The sequence below is a fragment of the Pezoporus occidentalis genome, unplaced genomic scaffold (genome assembly GCF_034315485.1).
Source record: "Pezoporus occidentalis ecotype Australia unplaced genomic scaffold, CSIRO_AGI_Poc_V1 ctg13, whole genome shotgun sequence".
NCBI lineage: Eukaryota > Metazoa > Chordata > Aves > Psittaciformes > Psittacidae > Pezoporus > Pezoporus occidentalis.
The window spans coordinates 15,392,104-15,412,145 of record NW_026913103.1 but is presented as its reverse complement, the minus strand read 5'-3'; the positions used below and the strand labels follow the sequence as shown (position 1 = coordinate 15,412,145).

The 20,042-nt window shown below is 35.0% G+C and overlaps 1 protein-coding gene across 2 annotated transcripts in view; it reads left to right on the top strand.

Annotated features, from left to right (window-relative positions):
- ASCC3 (activating signal cointegrator 1 complex subunit 3) overlaps positions 1–20,042 on the top strand; it is a 280,041-nt gene that overhangs the window by 211,105 nt on the left and 48,894 nt on the right. For both annotated transcript variants that reach the window (XM_062608480.1, XM_062608481.1), the window contains 5 exons: positions 1,847–1,989; positions 11,658–11,795; positions 11,897–12,017; positions 15,396–15,528; positions 18,130–18,255. In XM_062608480.1, the coding sequence (XP_062464464.1) occupies positions 1,847–1,989; positions 11,658–11,795; positions 11,897–12,017; positions 15,396–15,528; positions 18,130–18,255 (661 nt within the window). The remainder of the gene's footprint in view (positions 1–1,846; positions 1,990–11,657; positions 11,796–11,896; positions 12,018–15,395; positions 15,529–18,129; positions 18,256–20,042) is intronic.

The window sequence follows — 20,042 nt, the reverse complement described above, 5'->3', positions numbered from 1 at the left end:
AAGCTGTTTGTCTGAAACATAAAGTGTGCTACAAATGCAACATAGAATGGAGGAATGTAATGTATTTAGAACAGAAGAATAAAATTAGTGCTAGTGAGGGGGGATAGAAAATGTGTTTTCTCTTAGTGTTCGACACCATAAAGAAACATTTGTGTAAAAATATTTGAAATTTAGAAAGTAATAAAACCATTCATATTATTAATCTGCTGAGGTATTTTCATATGGACCACTGTATGTAAGCATTAAAAAAATTGTGAACAGAAGCTGCAAGTCAGGCTAACCTCCTCCTACAATTCTAGTTTCAAAGCAATAACCATAAAATTCAAAATTTGTAGTGCATCCAGATATGCTTCTGTTTCCAATTTTTTATTCTTAACAAAGCTGGCAAGCAGGGTAGATTTAAGAAAAGCTCTCATATTTTATTTGAACATGTTTTGCTTTGGTTACATAAGGAATATTTATTATATCAATTAAAAATAACCTCCAAAATAAATTTTGTAATGTGAACTGCTGTTGATTGTGAGGTGACATTTGTGGGGTGACTTTTTAGCTGCTTTAATTAGCCTTATGACAGAAGCAAAGTATTGATTGTGGACTAGAGACCAATCTTGACAGCCCAGATTATTTACACCTCCACAAGAGCGTTGTACAAAAACACTAATGAACAATAAATCTGTCTTGGGCTGTTCTACAACACCTGTTCCTGAAGCAACAAAAATCCATTAGATGGTGGGCTTTTAAAATATATAGATATATTGGCATATATAGTTGTAAGGTATAAATACACTTAAATTATTCTGTTTCAATAATTTCACAACTGTATAGTATGTGTATATGCAAGAGCACATGCTGGGTAGTATTCATGAACTACCCAGCATGGGTAGTTCACAATACCCAGGGAACAATATGTGATAGTGGATACTATGAAATAGTTTTCAGAAATAAACAATGCAAAAATTTAATTGCTAGAATGAGAATTGCATAAGAAAACACACAGTTGGATTTATAAGAGATTCTGAGAGTATTTGAAACTCTTGTTTATATTTCGAGTGCTTGTAGATGTTAAAAAATCTGTAGATGTATGATTTATTGAGGACTTTTTTCACCACTTGTTTGACGTGAAATAGTCAGGGTTATTTTAACATTTCATGGCAGTGCTTATTCCTGAGGCCATAAAAATTTCACTGCAACCTGAAACTTTTTAACCATGTGGTGAGCAAGAAAAAGGACTGAGCTTTTTTTAAAAAGTCCTGAAACATAATTGGTTTAAATATATCTGACTAATTAGAAAACAAGAGAAACAAAGTTCTTTTCTACCATAGTGCCCACGTTCACAGTATTTCTTGAAAAGTCACTTTCTACCTTTTTTACCTTTTCTGATTTTGGTAGATTGAAGTGATCTTTTGCAGGCAGACATGAGTTTATGCAGTCTGGACTCTGGGTCCGCCAGAAAGCAAGTTTTGGACCTTGATGGCAGTTAGCTTAACCTAACGTATCCCAACAGGTAGAGAAAGCAGAACATACTTATGCTAAGATAGAGAAAGAAATTCACAAGCTTTGAAGTCTAGAAAGCTTGCGCAGGTTTTGTGGTGGTTTGGTGTTTTTTTTTTCCCCAACTGGTTCTGTTACTGAAATCGCCAGAAAACTAACTCAGACTCCACCAAGCATATATTGATTTGATTCAGCAATGGTATATGCTCACTTCAGTCTTGTCCATCTGGTAGAATAGAGAAGTACACATATCTGTGTATCATCTGCACAGAGGCATATCAGCTGTCTAGGCAAAGAGAAACTCTGATTTTTGTCATTAAAGGGCCTAATTCTCAAGTTCTGCTTTCCTCAACAGCGATTCGGAGTCATTCTCCAGCCAAGCCTGTTCTTATTTTTGTATCATCCAGACGTCAGACAAGGCTTACTGCTTTAGATCTGATAGCTTTCCTAGCCACTGAGGATGATCCCAAACAGTGGCTGAAGATGGATGAAAGAGAGGTACAATCATTTTACCTGCATTATTTGTGGTTTGTTTCTATTTTGTTGCTATTTGTTTGAAAAGAAAATACATCTAAGACAAAAGAGTCATGTGAGCATAGATCTTGAAACAGCTATGATTAAGCTAAATTTCAATATGTATTAAGACTAGCATCAGCATTAAGGCCATATAAACATCTTTGCAAAGGCTGAACTTAGAACACAAACTCTTTTATCTTTGTTTTTCCTGCATATCTATTATTAATGCTAGTTCCCTTGTCCCAGACAACATATATCACATGGTAAAAGTCTTTGATACAAAGATAAGACAAAGAATAAAAGAAAGAGGACTAGTGTTCTCCAAAGTTTACAGCTGGAAATGCGTGACATAGAGAGGTTGAGCTTGAATTTAAACCAAATCTCTTTCAGTGTTTTAGGAACAAAATCATCCTTCTCATAAGATAACTGTATGTCTAGAAGGTCATGTATATGCATATATATCTGTGTGTATATATGTACATATGTATATAATGCTTCTGTCCATCTATATTCATACATATATATATGGAAATATATATTGCAGAACCAACTGTTTAGGAATGGTTCAGCTTTGCATATCAACGAAATAAATCAATGTTAAAAAAAAAAGCTTCTGCTTATGTATTTGTTTTAAGAACATAAAAATTACTGTCAAATATTCAGATGTTAAGCAATACTGGAGTAAATGTTTAATTTTTTTATTCTTTCTCAGGCAATACAATCTTTAATTACATTTTCTTGTACTGTTTCTCAAAAAAAATCCTTTCAGTTATTGCAAAATATGAATGATGGTCAAATAAGAAATAACCATTTAATATTCTGTTTCGTCTTCATTCTTCAAAATGTATATCTGATTTTATTTACTGCACTTGGTTCAGCACCTGCTCTGAATAATGAATTATTTATTTCCTTCTCAACTAATGGTCCTGATTATAGTATATTTCTGCTTCAAAACAGTTTCTTTGGTTGATACTCAGATTTCCCAGGTTTTGGAAGTTAGATTTTTTAATGGTTGCAGACCCTTTTCATAGGAATTTCTGTGATAATACTGGGCCAAAAGACCTCAAAATGCAGGATTCATAAATACAAGATCCAGAATTAATATTGTATGAACATTAATATATCAGCAGTTGTGTACCAAAAATTGTATGCCAAAAAGTATAGTTTTCTAAATTAGGTTATTAGGTTTTGTTTGTTCTTTACAAAAAAATAAAGTGTGATTATCTTTTTTTTTCAGACATAAAGCATAACATCTGTATCCTTCCTCTTTTGGATGGATTATAAAAAAGAAAATGGATGTCTTGGCTGCTAAACTGCTACTACTAAAGCATGTCTCAATTTGAATCTGATTTTCTAACATTATAACCTCTGTTTAATGCTTTCTTGAGCATAACAGGAACATTTCATATCAAAATGATTACTGCTTAGTAGAGTACTCTAGTACCTTATGCTAGGTTACTGTAGTGATCTCACCTACAATTAGAATATGTGACATGCAGCTTCCCCTAAATGACTTGCATTAATATGAGTAGCTTCCTTATGTCCTGTAAGCCACTAGCATCCTCAAAAGAACTGTAACTGAAGCTTCTTTGCTTGCTGGAAAAGGGTTTTCTATTAGGAGTCTTTGAATTTCATATTTTTCAGAATAAAACTGAAGGATTTGAAAGAGGAGCCAACAAGGACAAGCAGACTTTGCATTTATTAGTTTCATAACATTTGCATATTATTTGTATCTGAATTAATAAGCTGAATATTTGGAGCACAAGACACCTACCAAGTTACTCAGTTCTGATTACGTAAAAGACTGAGGATTAATTCCTAAGTTGTTATATCTTACCACTATTATGCAGAACACAATTCCGTTTGAAGCATTTCAAGTGGATATTTCTTTAGGTAATTATGGGAGCAGTTTGTAGTTTTGTGTTTTAAATGAGTGTGATTAGCCTGAGTTTCATTTGACATTGAAGCAAAGAACAAAGCTCAGTAGTGCTACATACCCAGCATATGTACTGCTTAATTCTTTATCCATAATTGGTGGGTTGGTTTGGTTTTTCGGTTGGGTTTTTTTTAATTCTAACTTCAAGTTATAGTAAAGTCAGGCTTGGACTAGGTGAAATAGACAAAATTCCTCCATACAGCTATGGCATTTTTGAGTATTAAAAGTAGAGCTAGTGAATATTTACTTTATAGGAGGTATTCCCCACTTTTTGGGAGGTATTGCCTGTCTTGAGTACTTGCCCAAATATTTCGTGTTTCTCAATTCCATATGGAATAAAAATATTTAGAATAATTTTTTCTTGCCTTTAAGCAACAGTTTCTGTTGCCTGTCAGTTTTGTGCCTTTGTTTTTTGTCAACCCATGTTCCTTTAGGGGAACACTACAGATAGATTATTTCATTCTCAAAATGTTTGCAATTGTTAATTATGAAGTATGTTGAGATACAGGAGATTTTCCATAGGCGGGTGTATACAAAGTTTACAAGCTTTACAACAGGCCTTGGAATTTCTCTTCATTCAACCTTGTTGTATAATATTAATTTTGGCTGACGTAAGAGTCCTTTAAGAACTCATTGGTTAGTTTTCTTTAATGGTGTACTTGATTTTGCTACATGACAGTCTATGTTTAAGTTAGCTTCCCAGTGGGTATACTGCATAATATATACATACTGCAACTTCTTAAAATGCTGTAAACAATGCCATTCATAATAACATCTAGAAGACTGATAATTGAGGTAGACACAGATTCTTAACAGCCATGAAAGGTAATTTTACTCTTACCCTGCATGGCAGCTTTTCTTTGATGGTAACAGAGTGACTCAGGCTCTGAGGGGGAGAGATAGAAGTGGGGGAGAGCCCAGTACTGGATCTTTGCTACCTGTTTATCAGCTATGCTATCATCTTAGCTTCCCTCATCTTCTCTGTAGAGATGCTCCCTATAGTGATAGTGCCAAACAAGACTCTCATTTGCAGCATGTGAAGGGTGCACTCTCTTTTCAGCAACTCCAGACTGTTTCACTTCACAGTAGCAGGCAAATCCACCCCCATCTCTGACACCGAGCTTCAAGTATCAAACTTAGACAATATTTCTATCAGTTATATTGCAAAGGACATGAGCTTGTATGAAGCTTCTAGAGTACAGATTTGTATGAATAAATGATGTACAGAAACAAACCTTCAACTGCTGCCACCAAAGTAGACAACAGCATATCAGGATCATGGAGGAACTGTACAAGACATTCTTTCCATCAAAAAGCAGCCAGCAGTCTAACAGGTGCAGCTGAATTATAGTCGAGAAGGAATTTTTTCTACATCCATCTACTTTTCAGTAGATGTTACAGGCAGCTCTATTCAGTTTTGGAGACGGTTCTTCCTGAATGTTTTCCTTGAATTTCATGTCTGATGTAAGTTTCCTGTTCATACCCATGTTCCTGCATTCAGAAAGTTGAAAGTTATTCGGAAAGTTGAGACAGCTGTTAGTCTTCGTAAGACTGAACTGTTGATGAAAATTGATCTTTCTAGTACAAGTAAGTTTTCCAGTTCTACTAGATACGTTGTTACACAACAATAGTTAGATCTGTTTAATAGATTCTAACAAAGTTTCAGGCTATGTGCATGCTTTTTGTTAAGAAATTCTGTCCACTCAGATACCTTATGTCTAGTTTAGTCTGAGCAAGAAAGCCTCCAGTGATGTTGAAATACCCTACTTAGTGAGATTTGTAGCTGATTCTTCAAAGCTCATCCCCACATTTGCCAACTGCTGTGCATCACAGCACATGCAGACATTCTTCAGGATTTAAGCAGGACTGCCACAGTTTGCCAAAAAAAATACCCTAGGCCTTACAGGTGTTTTCTTTTTTTTCTTTTTCTATAATGTGTGTTGTCCATATACCTTCCAAAATTAGCTCTCTATCCCTCTTAGGATTTGCAGTGCCAACACAGAGTTTATTTTTTGCCAAAGAGTGAAGAAGCAGCTGAAGCTGCCCTCCTTGCCATTTGCACTTGTTGCAAGACCTCTTCAGTTGACATCACTTGTAAAGATCATCCTCGCTACAAAGCACAGGTGCATCATGACAGAACTGTGAATAGGCATTACATCTGAAAGAGTGCACCTATAGATTGAGTAATTCTTAATTTCTTTTTGTTGTTCATTGATGCCCATGTGCCAATGAAAAAGCAAATTTTATGCTCACCCTGCTTGTTTGTACAGTAATGAGATGATTTTTAAATATACGCATTCCGGCCAAAATTCTAACTTGGAGCTGTCAGCCAGGACTGTCACATTGAAACTTGTGACCCATTACTTGTTAAAAGGGACAACAGCTCAGATTATCCTTTTGGAAACAGACAGTGCCACCAGTCTGTAATGGTAAGCTTGGATAAGATCAGTCAGGCTGTTCTACATTAGAAGCTGACTGAAGAGTAACAAGTTCTCCTCTTTCAAAAATTGCATCTACATCTGTAGTGGCAGCAGATGTTGCAATCTTTTTACAACATAATTAATTAGAATCGAGTTTTCAGTTTATTTGTTTTTCTCTAATGTTTTTTTTAACCTAAAACAAAAGTACAAAGTAGTATTTATTGTTTATTGTTTGAAGTTAGAATGCCATTCTCACCAGCAAATAAGCAGGGTGTTTTCTTATTTGGGGTTGGGTTTTTTAAGAAATTTATTTCCTGGCCAGATATGTGGATTTTTTTTTTTTTTTTTTTTTTTTTTTTTATATTTACGGTGCAAAGATGGAGAAGAAATGTATCCATGTACACAGTTTTAACTTTAACCACAATGATTTTTGCATTCTGCTTTGTGCATTATTTTACCATCTGCATCTTGTTAAAACTGTTCTTTAGGAAACCTCTAGAAATAACTAAAATCCTTCAGTGCAAACATACCTACTGTAATATTCAATAGCATCCATACCAAGCAATAGCCAGCATCCACTGAGTTCAAGGGCACTTGAATGAAAGGCACTCATTGACTCCAAAAAAATTAATCATCAGGCCAGTACTGATTTTAAGATTTTAGAGATGTGATTACATAAACATGTGTGCGCTAATTATGGATTTGTGTATGTGTTCATATGCTATGTGGAAATATGCAAAGACATATGTATGAAAGTCAATTAAATTTTACCATATAGTTCTGGTTTGCATTGCTAAAAAAAAAATTTAAAAAACAGCACCCAAAAAACTCCTAAGACTTGCTGGAAAGGCAAAGGATTATTTTTCCTGCTCTAACCTTTAAATAAAATAACCTTTTATCTCCATGTTAATATTCTGAGGTAATGCTGTGCTATAAAACAGGAATAGAAGAATCTGGTCTGTGTCATGAATAGGTATATTGCTGTCTTTTAGATAAGATTTTTACAATGTATATGTTTTAATAATATATATCAACTGTTTAAACAATAAGACATTTCATGAATAATCTTATTTGAGGTGGTTTAGGCATCTTTTTTGGGGGGGAGAGTTCTGGAGTATAAGTCAACTCTTCATCAAAAATGAAGGGGGGGGGGGGTGGGGGTCTGCCTTTAATAGTCGGGAGGATACCCAAGAATGATTTCTAAGTGTTTCACTCATTATAGAAGTTCAACTTCCTTCTACAAGATGTTGGTTTTACAACACAAAAGTGTGTCATAAAAAAATTAACATTTAGTTATAACAAGGAGTTGTTTTTATTTCATTTAACATCTGTACCAGATGTGAAATATATAATTATTTTTGTAAAAGACTTCATAATTTTCATGATTCTTTTGTTTGGCACATCTTTCTTCTATTGGGCATTTTAGTCAATTGATAAGCATTATTCAGTGGCATATGGTCTGAGTCTGACGTGCTTTGAAAAGAGTAGAGAGTACTAATAATGAGGATTCTGTGAAAATGGGAAAACCAGCACAACAGATATGCTTTGAGAAAGTATGGGGTTTTAGCATCTTGAAACAATATATCACACTCAAAGGGACAGAATTGGGCTGCACAATCTGTTAGCTCATTCTTGTCCAATCTGGTCTCCTCCTTTCTTTTGGAGCCAGCATTGTCATCAACTTGCTGAATTATATTCTGGCTGGAATGTATTTCAGGCACAGGGTAATGTATCTACTTAAATGGAATCCTATCTTTCTACAAAAGCTTTTTAAGTATAATAAATTTAAAATATAAAAAAGTTCTATTAGCTTAAAGTAAAAGGTTCAACAGTTTACATATGTGCAGGAACAAAGAAAATGACTACTTACTGGTTTGAGAAAAATCTAGCTTGTTCAAAGATCAGAATAGAAAAGCTAGAAATAAACTTTATTTTTTATGGTATTTTGCACTGCTACTAGAGTCCCAAATTGGTCTTAAAAAGTGGTTTATTAAAAGGTGAATTCCTAATCAACCTGCTGTTAGGAAAGTGCAAGAGATATTTTGTGTGTTCCTCAAAAAAATCTGTGAAGGATAGATAGCAAAACTTTTTCTGCATGGGGCCAATCCTGCCTGCCTTAGAGTGCAGGAAAAAATCCTTCCTTACATTAAGCTTCCTGCTTCAGTGTTTTATGGGTCTTTTATGTCAGTACTGTGTATATTTCCTGATATTATTTTTAATATAACATAATTTCTGGTTTTAAGATGATAAAATATATTTTCTTTACCCTTATGTCTTTCTTTACCCAACATTACAGTTACTTTCAGAAAGATAAATAGCAATGAAGTTATACCAATGCAGAAATGTCAGGTTTGTTTTATAGCCACAATGTGTGTCTGTTTCTGGCTAATGAACCTATTAATTGTGCCATTATTTCTTAATAGAAAGTGATAATATTCTTACACTACACTGACATAAGAGAGTTATATTTTTAAATAAATTGTCGTGATAATTTTAAGCCTTGGGTTGTGCCTATGGGTAAAATAGTTATGTTTATTACATTGATTTATGTGAAAGTAAGGGGTCAGCTAAAAATGACTAGGATTCCCTGCTGCTAAAATGACAGGATAGAAGTACATGCGCCAGCTCTCCTGCTAAGGGTTCTTTAGTTTTCTTGTGGTAAATTACACTGCTTTGCAGGTGTGACTAACAGCACCACAGGCCACCGCTGTAATACAAGTCAGAGGGGAAAAAAAAAAGTAACCACCACTGATTGTAAAAGCAAGAAGAACATCTTGGAATAAATTCCCAGTAGTGTGAATTTAGGATGTTTTCTGCTGGCAAGTCCATGGCAAAAAGATTTAGCTCTGTACTGAAAATAACTAACTGTACTGAAAATAACTGACGCTAAAATTGCATGTGCTGAAGGAGCAATCTAATTGCTATAGACTAATCCAGATCAGCTGATTTGATCCCTGTACTCTTCTAGTGGAAAACGGAGTTTAGATTCATTATTTTCCCAATATCAAATTCCACTTACGTAATAATGAAATAAATGTCATTGGAACTGGTTTGCTCCCTTACACTAGAGACATAACTATCATAAAGTGAGGATTCTTGGTGGGGAGGAGAAAACATAATTCAGCAATATCATATCTCTTGTAATTTTTTTGAATGCAGAAATTGAGTAAAATGTAAATGCATTTTTTCATTTATTTTTCTGATATTTATCACTGCTTTTTTCTACTTTTTCATCTTAATTCCCTGCCAAGTGTATACATAGACTATTATTTCCCAAAGTGCCCATCTAAGGATAAGAAGCCTGTGCTATTTTTCAGTCATAAGAGAAAAAATCTTTAAGATGGGCCATAATTCATATCATCTACACTGCAGTCACGTGTCTACATGTTGACTAGAGAAATCAAAGGTTTTCTGATTGTATCTAGATAGATAAACTTTATCCTTTAACATATCCTGCTTTCATTCAGTTCTTTACTCTCTTCTGCTTATCTACCCCTCTTCTTGTTTTCCTTTCATAGACTTATCCCCTCTTCACGTCTCAATTCCTTGCTTTTTTCTTTCTGCTTTCTTTCCTTTCAGTGCTTTATAGTCCCTTTCACTCTTTTTTTCTGTGAACATCATTTTCAGCTCAGTTTATACAACAAGCCTTCCATGTCTTATAACATAGGAAACTCTCAGGAACGTCCAGGCCACTGCATGGTGAAGGAAGATGAAGTCTAGGAGTTCCCAGCGACAGATCAAATAGATTGGACCTAGCCAAAATTTGAATTTTTTTTTTTTAATTGGGTTCTCTGTTACTTCCATCAGTATCCACACTAGTTCAAAAAAATAGATTTGATTTTTTTTTTACATGTTTTGTAATTTCCTCTTCCTGACAAAACTGATTGATTTACAAAATCTGTATTGTTTGTGGTTTTTTAAGTCTTGGATATGGACTATTATCTGCTCTTTTTTGTACCTTTTAAGGATTTTTTTAGTAATAGTAGTGATGTGTGTTACTTGGGTTTAGATATGTGAATAATTTATTAACATTAAGGTCTGGGAGTTATAAAACCCAGGAGACATTTAGAGAATGTTACAATTTTGAACATCAGAAGTACCACACGCCTCAGAGTCCTAAGTGAACATGAAGATATCACTGTAGTCATGTCATGTATCTGTATCTTTGAGATACTCTGTCTGAAACTGAATATTCAGTCCAAATTCTTCAGTTACCCTGAGTAATTAGCTCTGCACTACTATTTTTTCTCTAGCCATGGCTATACCTCCTAGGTTAATCGTGAATGATGTTGTCCAGAAGAATGCAATATCAACATGCCACTGCTGGTGGCACCAGGAAACCACTTATATGAGATGAGGTTTGAAAGTTCCTGGCTATAATTATATTAAAATCACATAAAATAATGAATGGCCTTAGCAATAAAATATCAGAAGGAAAATTGATGGGTAAAGTCACTAAACATGACAGAAGTTATAAAGCTCTTGCTTGTTATTAAGGACAGGCTTTTCACACAGGTCATCTACAGAACTAAATGAACTTATTATGGAATTTACTACTTGAAAACATAGGCAAGAAATATGGTTGAAATGATAGCAGTTCAGGTGATTCCACTTACTCATTAGTATGAGATTTGAAAAAAATAGTAATAAAAAATAGCTATCTGTCTGGATTTCTAAAAGTTTTAAGTGAAGACACTTACTGTGTTTTGGGTTTCACTACAGGGTTTGAGTCTATAAATTACAAATTCACATGCAAAAAAAAATCAAATTAATTTGCATTTCAGCATGTACCTAGGAAAGTTTTTTGATGAATAATTGCAGAATTATCAAACTGAAGAACTGTGTCCCTCTTTTCACAGGCATTGGAGAGAGACAAATTTATTTTTCATGACTGTATGTTACTGGTTGTGGGGCTTTGCTATGTTTTTATACCAGTTCTAACCCCTTTGATACTAGGGATTGCATTAAACAAACACAGAACAGAATGTACAGCAGTTGCCAGACCTGTCAAGATATTTTCAGCATTTTCATTTCCTTATCTGTGCTACTTACTGTGTCAATAAAGTTATGTGAATTTTGTATTCTTCCCATCTTTAATATAGTATTTGATTGATTTTTTTAGACTAAACTGAGACTGTTCAGAGACTGAAGATTGTGCTTTCCTGTTTGTTGTAAACAGTGTTAAGCAAATTATTCTTTCTATTAAAAAAAAAAAAAAACAAACAAAAAGACTTAAAAATTTAAAATTTGTGAGTGATCTGTTTTAAAACATGCAACTGTTCTTTCTGTTACAGATGAATGACATTATAGCAACAGTTAGAGATTCAAATCTGAAGCTGACACTTGCCTTTGGAATAGGTATGCACCATGCAGGTCTGCATGAAAGAGACAGGAAAACTGTGGAAGAATTGTTTGTGAACTGCAAAATCCAGGTACATTTGTTCTCTGAATCCTGCCGTAATGAGTTTTACATGGAATTTTAAAAGTTGGCTTTTTGTTACATATACCTCATTAATCTTTCTTTCTGTTTTAGGTTCTTATTGCCACAAGCACATTAGCTTGGGGTGTAAATTTTCCAGCTCATTTAGTAATTGTTAAAGGAACAGAATACTATGATGGAAAAACAAGGCGTTATGTGGATTATCCCATTACAGGTACTCACATAAATAATGGACATGCTCATATGCTGAAATGTATTTCAAGCATATGCAAATGATCTGAATTAATTAGTAACTGATCACTGAAAATACCTAATTTGCGTAGAGACTAGGATTGCTGAAGAAAGGGTTTGTTTGTTTAATGCAAGTTGTAAGAGAACTCTTAAGATTTTATGTAATAATGAAAATGTTTCCTTAATTCCTTTAATGTGTATCATCCAAAATAGACATTAAACAATTGAGGAGACAATATAAAGTCATATTTAGCTACCTAGTTAATTGTATAAAAATACATTTTCATGCATTTTATTTTTGAAACCTTTTTTAAATATACATGGATTTCTAACAGTAAACTAAGCCGTGGTTTGAAATGAAACAGTTGAATTATGCATGTAGGAGAACATAAAATTTATACAGTCATTTGACAGTAAGCAAAAAAACATAACTAGTCTAGGATCTTCAGTGATTTAAGTGATACTTCAAGTAAGTGATACTTCAGAAATAGCTAAATTAAATATTTGAACATCTAGTTTGATACAGACTTTCTGGTTTCAGTAGACTCTACTTTTCATAAACTGTTCTGCAGTATTTTCAACAAGCTTAAGAAAGTGAACCATGGAAGAACTTTCAGAGTTCAGACAGGGAGGATATTTGTCTGGGTTTTACTATGCTTGGAGAATGAAGACAAACTAAATTTATTCCAGGTTTCCTCTTTCCCTTTCTCTTTTCGCAAGAGAAAGTTTGTTATTCAATAATCCTATGCTGTGATAAAGAGGTGTATACCTGAAGACAATCTAAATGTTACTTGTGGTGTAAATAAAAGGCTTGCATCTTTTTTACCATGCACGCTCTTTTCAGCAAAGAAGCTTACTAAACAAAAAAGCGTCAAACTGAAAATACTCTGAGGGTTACTTCTCCCATCATAGAGCTTAATTTAGTGGTTAGTGCTCTGCAGGAAACTTAGGATCAGTTTCCAGACCAATTCTCTTGTTCAAAGATTCTGGTATGACTTGAGAACTTAGCCCTCCAAACTAGCATTTTGTGACAGACTTTGGCTGATGTAAACTTAGTACAAAGAGTCTCTACAGAGTAGTATCTCATACATCCTGACTGGAAGAATAGTGGCAACTGACTTTATTACTGAGTGGGGAAAAGCGATGAGGAAAGAAATCAACTGAAGTTTTAAATTTTATTTTAAATCTGTGGGACTGTCACAGATCAGTAATAGAGAAAATAATAAAATAAACCAGAAACTCAATAAGCATTTAAAACGTACTGTGCTCTTTTAGAAATCTGTGTGCAAATACTCACAAAGGCTTTAGGGAAAGCTTATGCTTTCACTTTTTATTGCAATTTGAATTCAGGTGACTTGGACATCAGGGATTGTTCAATTCTTGAATTTTCAATAAAGCTCTGGGGGGAGGGGGGGGAGGAATACCACCATCTGTGATGGAAGCATTTAGATTTTGTTGTCTGCATTGCAACAGAAAATGCAGATTCCTTACTTTATGAAGAAACATATGGTGCGGTTTGCTTAAAGCATTTTTATTTTTAACTTTCTAGAGAATATTTATGCATATGGAAGTTCTGTGGATAGGTAGTACAGTTTTGCAGCAGCAATAAAAATGAAAATGTGATTAATTTCTTTCTGAAATACTTCCAAAAATTTCACAACACTGTCTTTAATGCTGCCCACAAGTTATGCCTTCACTGTTCCATCATTGTATAACTTGGTTTCTCCCTGCTGAAGTTACCTTTCTGTATAAAGGATGCGTTTGGCTCCAAGGAAGCAACTGAGGGCAGAATGAATCATTCTGGAGAGTTCAGTACTTTCAAAATAACTAGAAGTGCCTCTTTGAATGAAGTCAGAGGTTTGGGGAAGACCTTTTCTCAGTTACCAGACATTTAGTCAGCCAGTTGGATCATGTTTAAAGTTTCAGGAGTTTAGTCCAGTGATTAAAAGCAGCCAAGCAGCATATAATCAGTAAAGAAAATACTGGGTTTGGATAATTACATAGTGGATATCAGCAAAAATAATTTCCTGATGTTTTTCAGTAACTCCATTTCGTATATGCCATTATCCACAATTTAATTCACAACATTAGAATAGGAAGAAGTTGTTTCATCACTTCCTGTGCACATGCCTATGCAGAAACATCATTTTCAAACTGGTTTGGTTTTACATTTTCATGTCACTCCTAAATTAACAGAAGATATAAACTGATAAAAAAAATTACTATCTATATAGTTCATGTGTACACTAGTGAAAATGTGTTATTAAAAACGGTATATTGTCATTGGGCTGTTTCTCCTATCACGGTCCATTGCTGTATCCCATACTACACCCTCTGGCTTTTCCTTCCCCAGCTGACAATTGTGCTAACAGCTTATTGATTCTGAAATCAAAGAAATCACTTTTCAAAATGTCAGGTACTGCAAACCACATGTTTTGCAGGCATGATAGAGCTCATAGAGAATACTCAAAACTAAAGAGCTTTAAAATAAACATGTAAAACTTACTTATGATTTTCTTTCCATTGTTTCTTCAAAGTTAAATAGTAGTTGGAAGCACCAGAAAGGAATCAGAGCTCTGCAAATGCACTTCTCACATTTGAAAAGACACAAACAGATGATAAGCATACACATCTTGGTGGCCGGGTAACAAGCTGAGCATGTTTTGTTTCAGCTAGTATTTTCAGTATTTATAGAAATCATTAACTAGTGTTTGCAAGTAATAATGTGTAGACAGAGTAGAAGAGGTAAGCCTTAACTGTACCTGCTTTTAAATTTGTGTATCGTGGTGTGATATGAAACCATCTCTACTCCAGTGCTAATAACTAATATCAGTTGTCATGAAGTTTGAATGGGAAAGATCATAGCTGTCAGTAATTAGAATTTGCCTTGACCAGTTTATCTCTAAAATATTCAAAACCTAGGAAATAATACGTGGCAGAAAAGTTTATAAAAGGGACTTCTATTATTGTGAAGTCAGATACTTGAAAATTAGGAAATAATAGATAGTTTCTATTGTAGGCTTCATGAGTTCCCTGACTGGTCATCTTTAATTGCATATGCTCAAACAAGGGATGGTTGTGGAGTGCAAGGAGAGTAGAGAAAATTTATATTAGATGTAAGCTTAGATTCTATTGCAGTGGGTGGTCCTCAAGTATGCAGGAAGATAGTCTCTGCCAGAAGGAAGTTCATCATAAATTTATCTGAGATGGAAAAAAAAAAATTAGATTTGTCAAAACCAATATTGCATACAAGGCCAAAGAATTCAAAAAATCCTGTATTGTACATTATGCAGACATAAATACATTTATTTATACATTCAAATAAATTCATTTGGTTTATACATTATTGTCTCTTTGGCAGATGTGCTTCAGATGATGGGACGTGCTGGCAGACCACAGTTTGATGACCAAGGAAAAGCTGTAATTCTAGTTCATGATATTAAGAAAGACTTCTACAAAAAATTCCTTTATGAACCTTTCCCAGTGGAATCAAGGTAAAGATAAAGCAATCAGAAAAGCTAATCAAACTATAAATAATACTACAAATGAGGAATCAAGAAAAGTGAAACAAAATTCCTGTGCCCAATACCTCCTAAATATTGTGGTCCTAGAGGGAAATAATTTTTTAAAAAATATTATATATCTTTATGCAAAAAAATCCTTTCTTCCATGGATTTTGAAGCACTCTTGGTCTTTTTAGTCCATTTCCAGATAAAACTACAAATGTTTCTCTGGTTTGAGTGTTGTCTCAGGCATTTGAATGAGAGCACAAACTGTTCTTCAGGAGCAGTGTATAGGACAATTATACATGATCCTCAGAACCCTCCCTGAAATGTTGTGACAAATTCTTAATAGGAAAAAAATAGTTGGGTTTCGAACATTTTTTACCTAGAATAATTGTACCATTATAAATACCATATTCTTCAAAATCTCACAAGTTCAAAAAGAAATCTGTATGATGTAAATTATTACTGATATTCTTTCAACACATCTTACACTTCAGAATTGCAGTATTGTTGTCAGAAATGTAGAAGTACCACCTTTTTGTTCCCTTTCTGGACTTAGTCAATACAAAGTTTGCTGTCCAGCATAATGTAATTCATGCATTGATTTTGATATTTATAATATGCTTAGTTGTTCAATGAGAAGCAGAACTAGTTGCATTGGTCTCCCATAGATGCATGTTTCGTGGAGGAATTCTGAGGTATGTGGTAAAGCATGAGCATTACTGAACGCTTTTCTTGGTGATGAAGGGTTAATGAAGTATTGTTCTCCTAAGGAAACTTCATCCCTCAACATAAGCAGTAATGGGACCTCTATCTGCTCAGGAAGTTTGTAGGAGTTTGAGAGTGCTATGCACCTGTGAAATGTAGTTGAAATGGGATGGTGTATTTGAAAGTTAATTTCTGTGGTACACAGATAGACATATAATTTTTTGCAAACAAAGAATGTGGAAACATGCGCTTCATTTCCTTAGGAAATCACACTTTTTTTGACATAAATTGCACTTAGCACAAAAGGCTAGGAGTTGAACTTCTTGAAAATTGTAGCTAATAAATCAAAAGAGCAGTGTGATGATATATCCAGACTGTATGGCACTATTATAAACTAGGAAATCTATTCATAGCAAAGTAGTGTTTCTAAATAAAGTAAGTGTGTCTTCAAAATAACAGTAGCAATCACACCTTGTTCCTGTTTGAAATACTCTAAATACTCTGTGGTTTTAGTAGATTTTTTTGTGTCTATATACTTACTCTATAGTTTGATATATTTCATCTTTCACTATAAACAAAGAATATTTTATCAATCTTCAGCTGAAGATTCACATATTACTAGCAATCTTAAGTTCCATGTAGGTTGTGAACCCATTAACTTAGAGTTGTCTTGAGCTCTTTTGTGATCAAGTATGTGAGGTAAGAGGCTTCATAGCTTCAAAAAGAAATTGGGGGGGTCTTGAGAGTTTTTAGTATTAGAATGCTTTCCCAACTGTTCTATCAAAGAGTATATTTATTAGCTTTGTGTAGTATTTCTAATTTGTAAAATTAAACTTAATAATTTTTTAATTAAAGTTTTTTCTAAAAGCCATTGTCTATGTATTAGTTTTAAGACCTGAATACACAACTCATACTTCAGGCCTTTTTCTCACTGATCATGGGTTTGAAATATAGCACATTAGAAGAAAAAGAAAAAGCACTCTTTATTATGGAATAGCTATTGAATCATTTTTCCAGTTTCTGTTGGACAATCTGGGTAGAACATCTGCAGTTCTTACTTCAGAAGCATACAATCAGTGGTACAGGGCAGTAAAGCAGCTATTCATACCAAATTATTCTTTACTTTTAGCAACAGGGAAAGAACAGTAGGAAAAGAAAAAGTATTATAAGAAAAATTAGGCTGATTCTTAAGGATATTTGCTATTCCCTGATTGAACTGTAGCCAGGCATGATCTCATTAGATACCCTAATGGAGGTCTTTGTTCCATTTAATGACACTAAGCAGTATTTTACTTTGTAAGAATAATTTTAAACTGCTTTTGTTCTTCTGTTTCTGATTTTAGATCTTTCTGAGTAAAAGTAGCAGTTCTATGGCTCTGTTTTGTTGGTTTTTTTGTTTTTTCTTTTTACATTGGAGGAAGATGAGGCAAAATCTGGGGGAAGTAGTTTTGATGTAATTTTACCAGCCCTCAAGTATTTGTCAAGTATTAGCTAAGCCATTGCCACTGTTTAATTTCCTGTTTGTCTTTCCATATGATTCTCTATTGAATTAAGCCAGCATGATCATATGGTCAACATACAGTATTCAGAAGTTACCACTGAGTAGCTCCATCTGAATACATTCCATGAATGACTTAAATTTCTTCATTCTTGGTCCAATCAAAAAATAATTTGAGCTTCATTCCACTATCATTTAAAGAAGATGATTGACCTTGCAATTACATTGCCCCTTTTTTCCCCCTTTTCTCTTTTACCAGAAGATAAATATATAATATTTTCAGATTAAAAGTAATAAACCTTTTAATGCGCAACTCTACAAAATATATTGCCTGTCTTTGTGATTGTTAAGTCAGCTAAGTCCTCTTGTTTTCTGTTCTTCAGCTTGTTAGAAGTGCTGGCTGACCACTTGAATGCTGAAATTGCTGCTGGAACTGTTACTTCTAAGCAGGATGCAATGGATTATATCACCTGGACTTATTTCTTCCGTAGACTTATAATGAACCCAACGTGAGTATAAAATACAAATGCAATTTAATCTGAAGGTAACTTGAGGGTAGAGTTGATCCAAAGGTGATCCTGCTGCTTTCCAGCCTAGGATACTTAACAGTTTCCAGCATGGGAGCATTACTGGCCCACACATGGAATACAACTTCTGTGCACGTTTTTTTAAATTATTTTTTTTTTTGCTCTAAATATAAATGCATTTCTTGGCAAATAATTTTACAATTTAGTGATAACTATAAAATAGCCTTATTGAGAAGGCTACATCAGTATCCCTAAAATAAAACCCCAGATTATCACATTCCTTTAGGTATTGTATTTATAATTGTAAAATCATAGAATAGTTAGGGTTTGAAAGGACCTTAAGATCATATAGTTCCAGCCCTGTGTGGTGGGCAAGGATGCCTCACACTAGACCATGTCGCCCAAGGCTGTGTTACTTTTTTTTTCGCTACCACATTGATATGTTCTGCCCAGTTTTCTATAGAAAATCTATTAAGACCCGGACTTTCCTAATAGATGAGAGAATAGCTATCAGCTGTTTCTCTGTGATTAAGTTTACTTTCATTAAGGTATCATGTTGAAACCATGTGTGCAATATTTTCAATGATTGTTATCATCCTGCCTAGCTCCAGCTGCTATGCAGATCATTCTGAGCTGTTCCAGCTATGTAAGCTGCCTTTGCCACAGCAGTGTCGTGGGTAAATGGTATGTTACCTATAATGGGATCATTCACTCACCAAAATAATGTGGCAAATAAAGAATTAGGCATTTATACCACTAAAGATTTCACTTCTCTAGAGTGCTTCAGAGTGATTTTCCTGACGATTGGAAAAAGGGAAATATAACCCCCATATTCAAGAAGGGGAAAATGGATGACCCGGTGAATTACAGGCCAGTCAGTCTCACCTCTGTGCCTGGCAAAATCTTGGAGCAGATTCTCCTGGAAGGCATGCTAAGGCACATGAAAATCAGCAAGGTGCTTGGTGACAGCAAGCATGGCTTCACTAAGGGGAAATCCTGCCTGACCAATTGGGTGGCCTTCTATGATAGGGCTATGGAACTGATGGACAGGGGTAGAGCAGCTGATGTCATCTACCTGGACTTCTGCAAAGCATTCAACACTGTTCCACACGACATCCTTGTCTCTAAATTGGAGAGACATCAATTTGATGGATGGACCACTCGGTGGATAAGGAACTGGCTGGATGGCTGCATGCAAAGAGCTGTGGTCAATGGCTCAGTGTCCGGCTGGAGACCAGTAACAAGTGCTGTCTCTCAGGGATCGGTGTTGGGACCCGTCTTGTTCAATGTCTTTGTCAGTGACATGGACAGTGGGATTGAGTGCACCCTCAGCAAGTTTGCCAATGACACCAATCTGTGTGGTTTGGTCGATACACTGGAGGGAAGGAATGCCATCCAGAGGGACCTCAACACACTTGTGAGGTGGGCTGATGCCAACCTCGTGAAGCTTAACCATGCCAAGTGCAAGGTCCTACACCTGGGTCGGGGCAATCCCAGGCACAGCTACAGGTTGGGCAGAGAAGAGATTCAGAGCAGCCCTGCAGAGAAGGACTTGGGGGTGCTGGTCAATGAGAAACTGAACATGAGCCAGCTTCAGTGTGCACTCACAGCCCAGAAAGCCAGCTGTATCCTGGGCTGCATCAAAAGGAACATGACCAGCAGGTTGAAGGAGGTGATCCTGCCCCTCTACTCTGCTCTTGTGAGACCTCACTTGGAGTATTGTGTGCGGTTCTGTTGTCCTCAACATAAAAAGGACATGGAACTGTTGG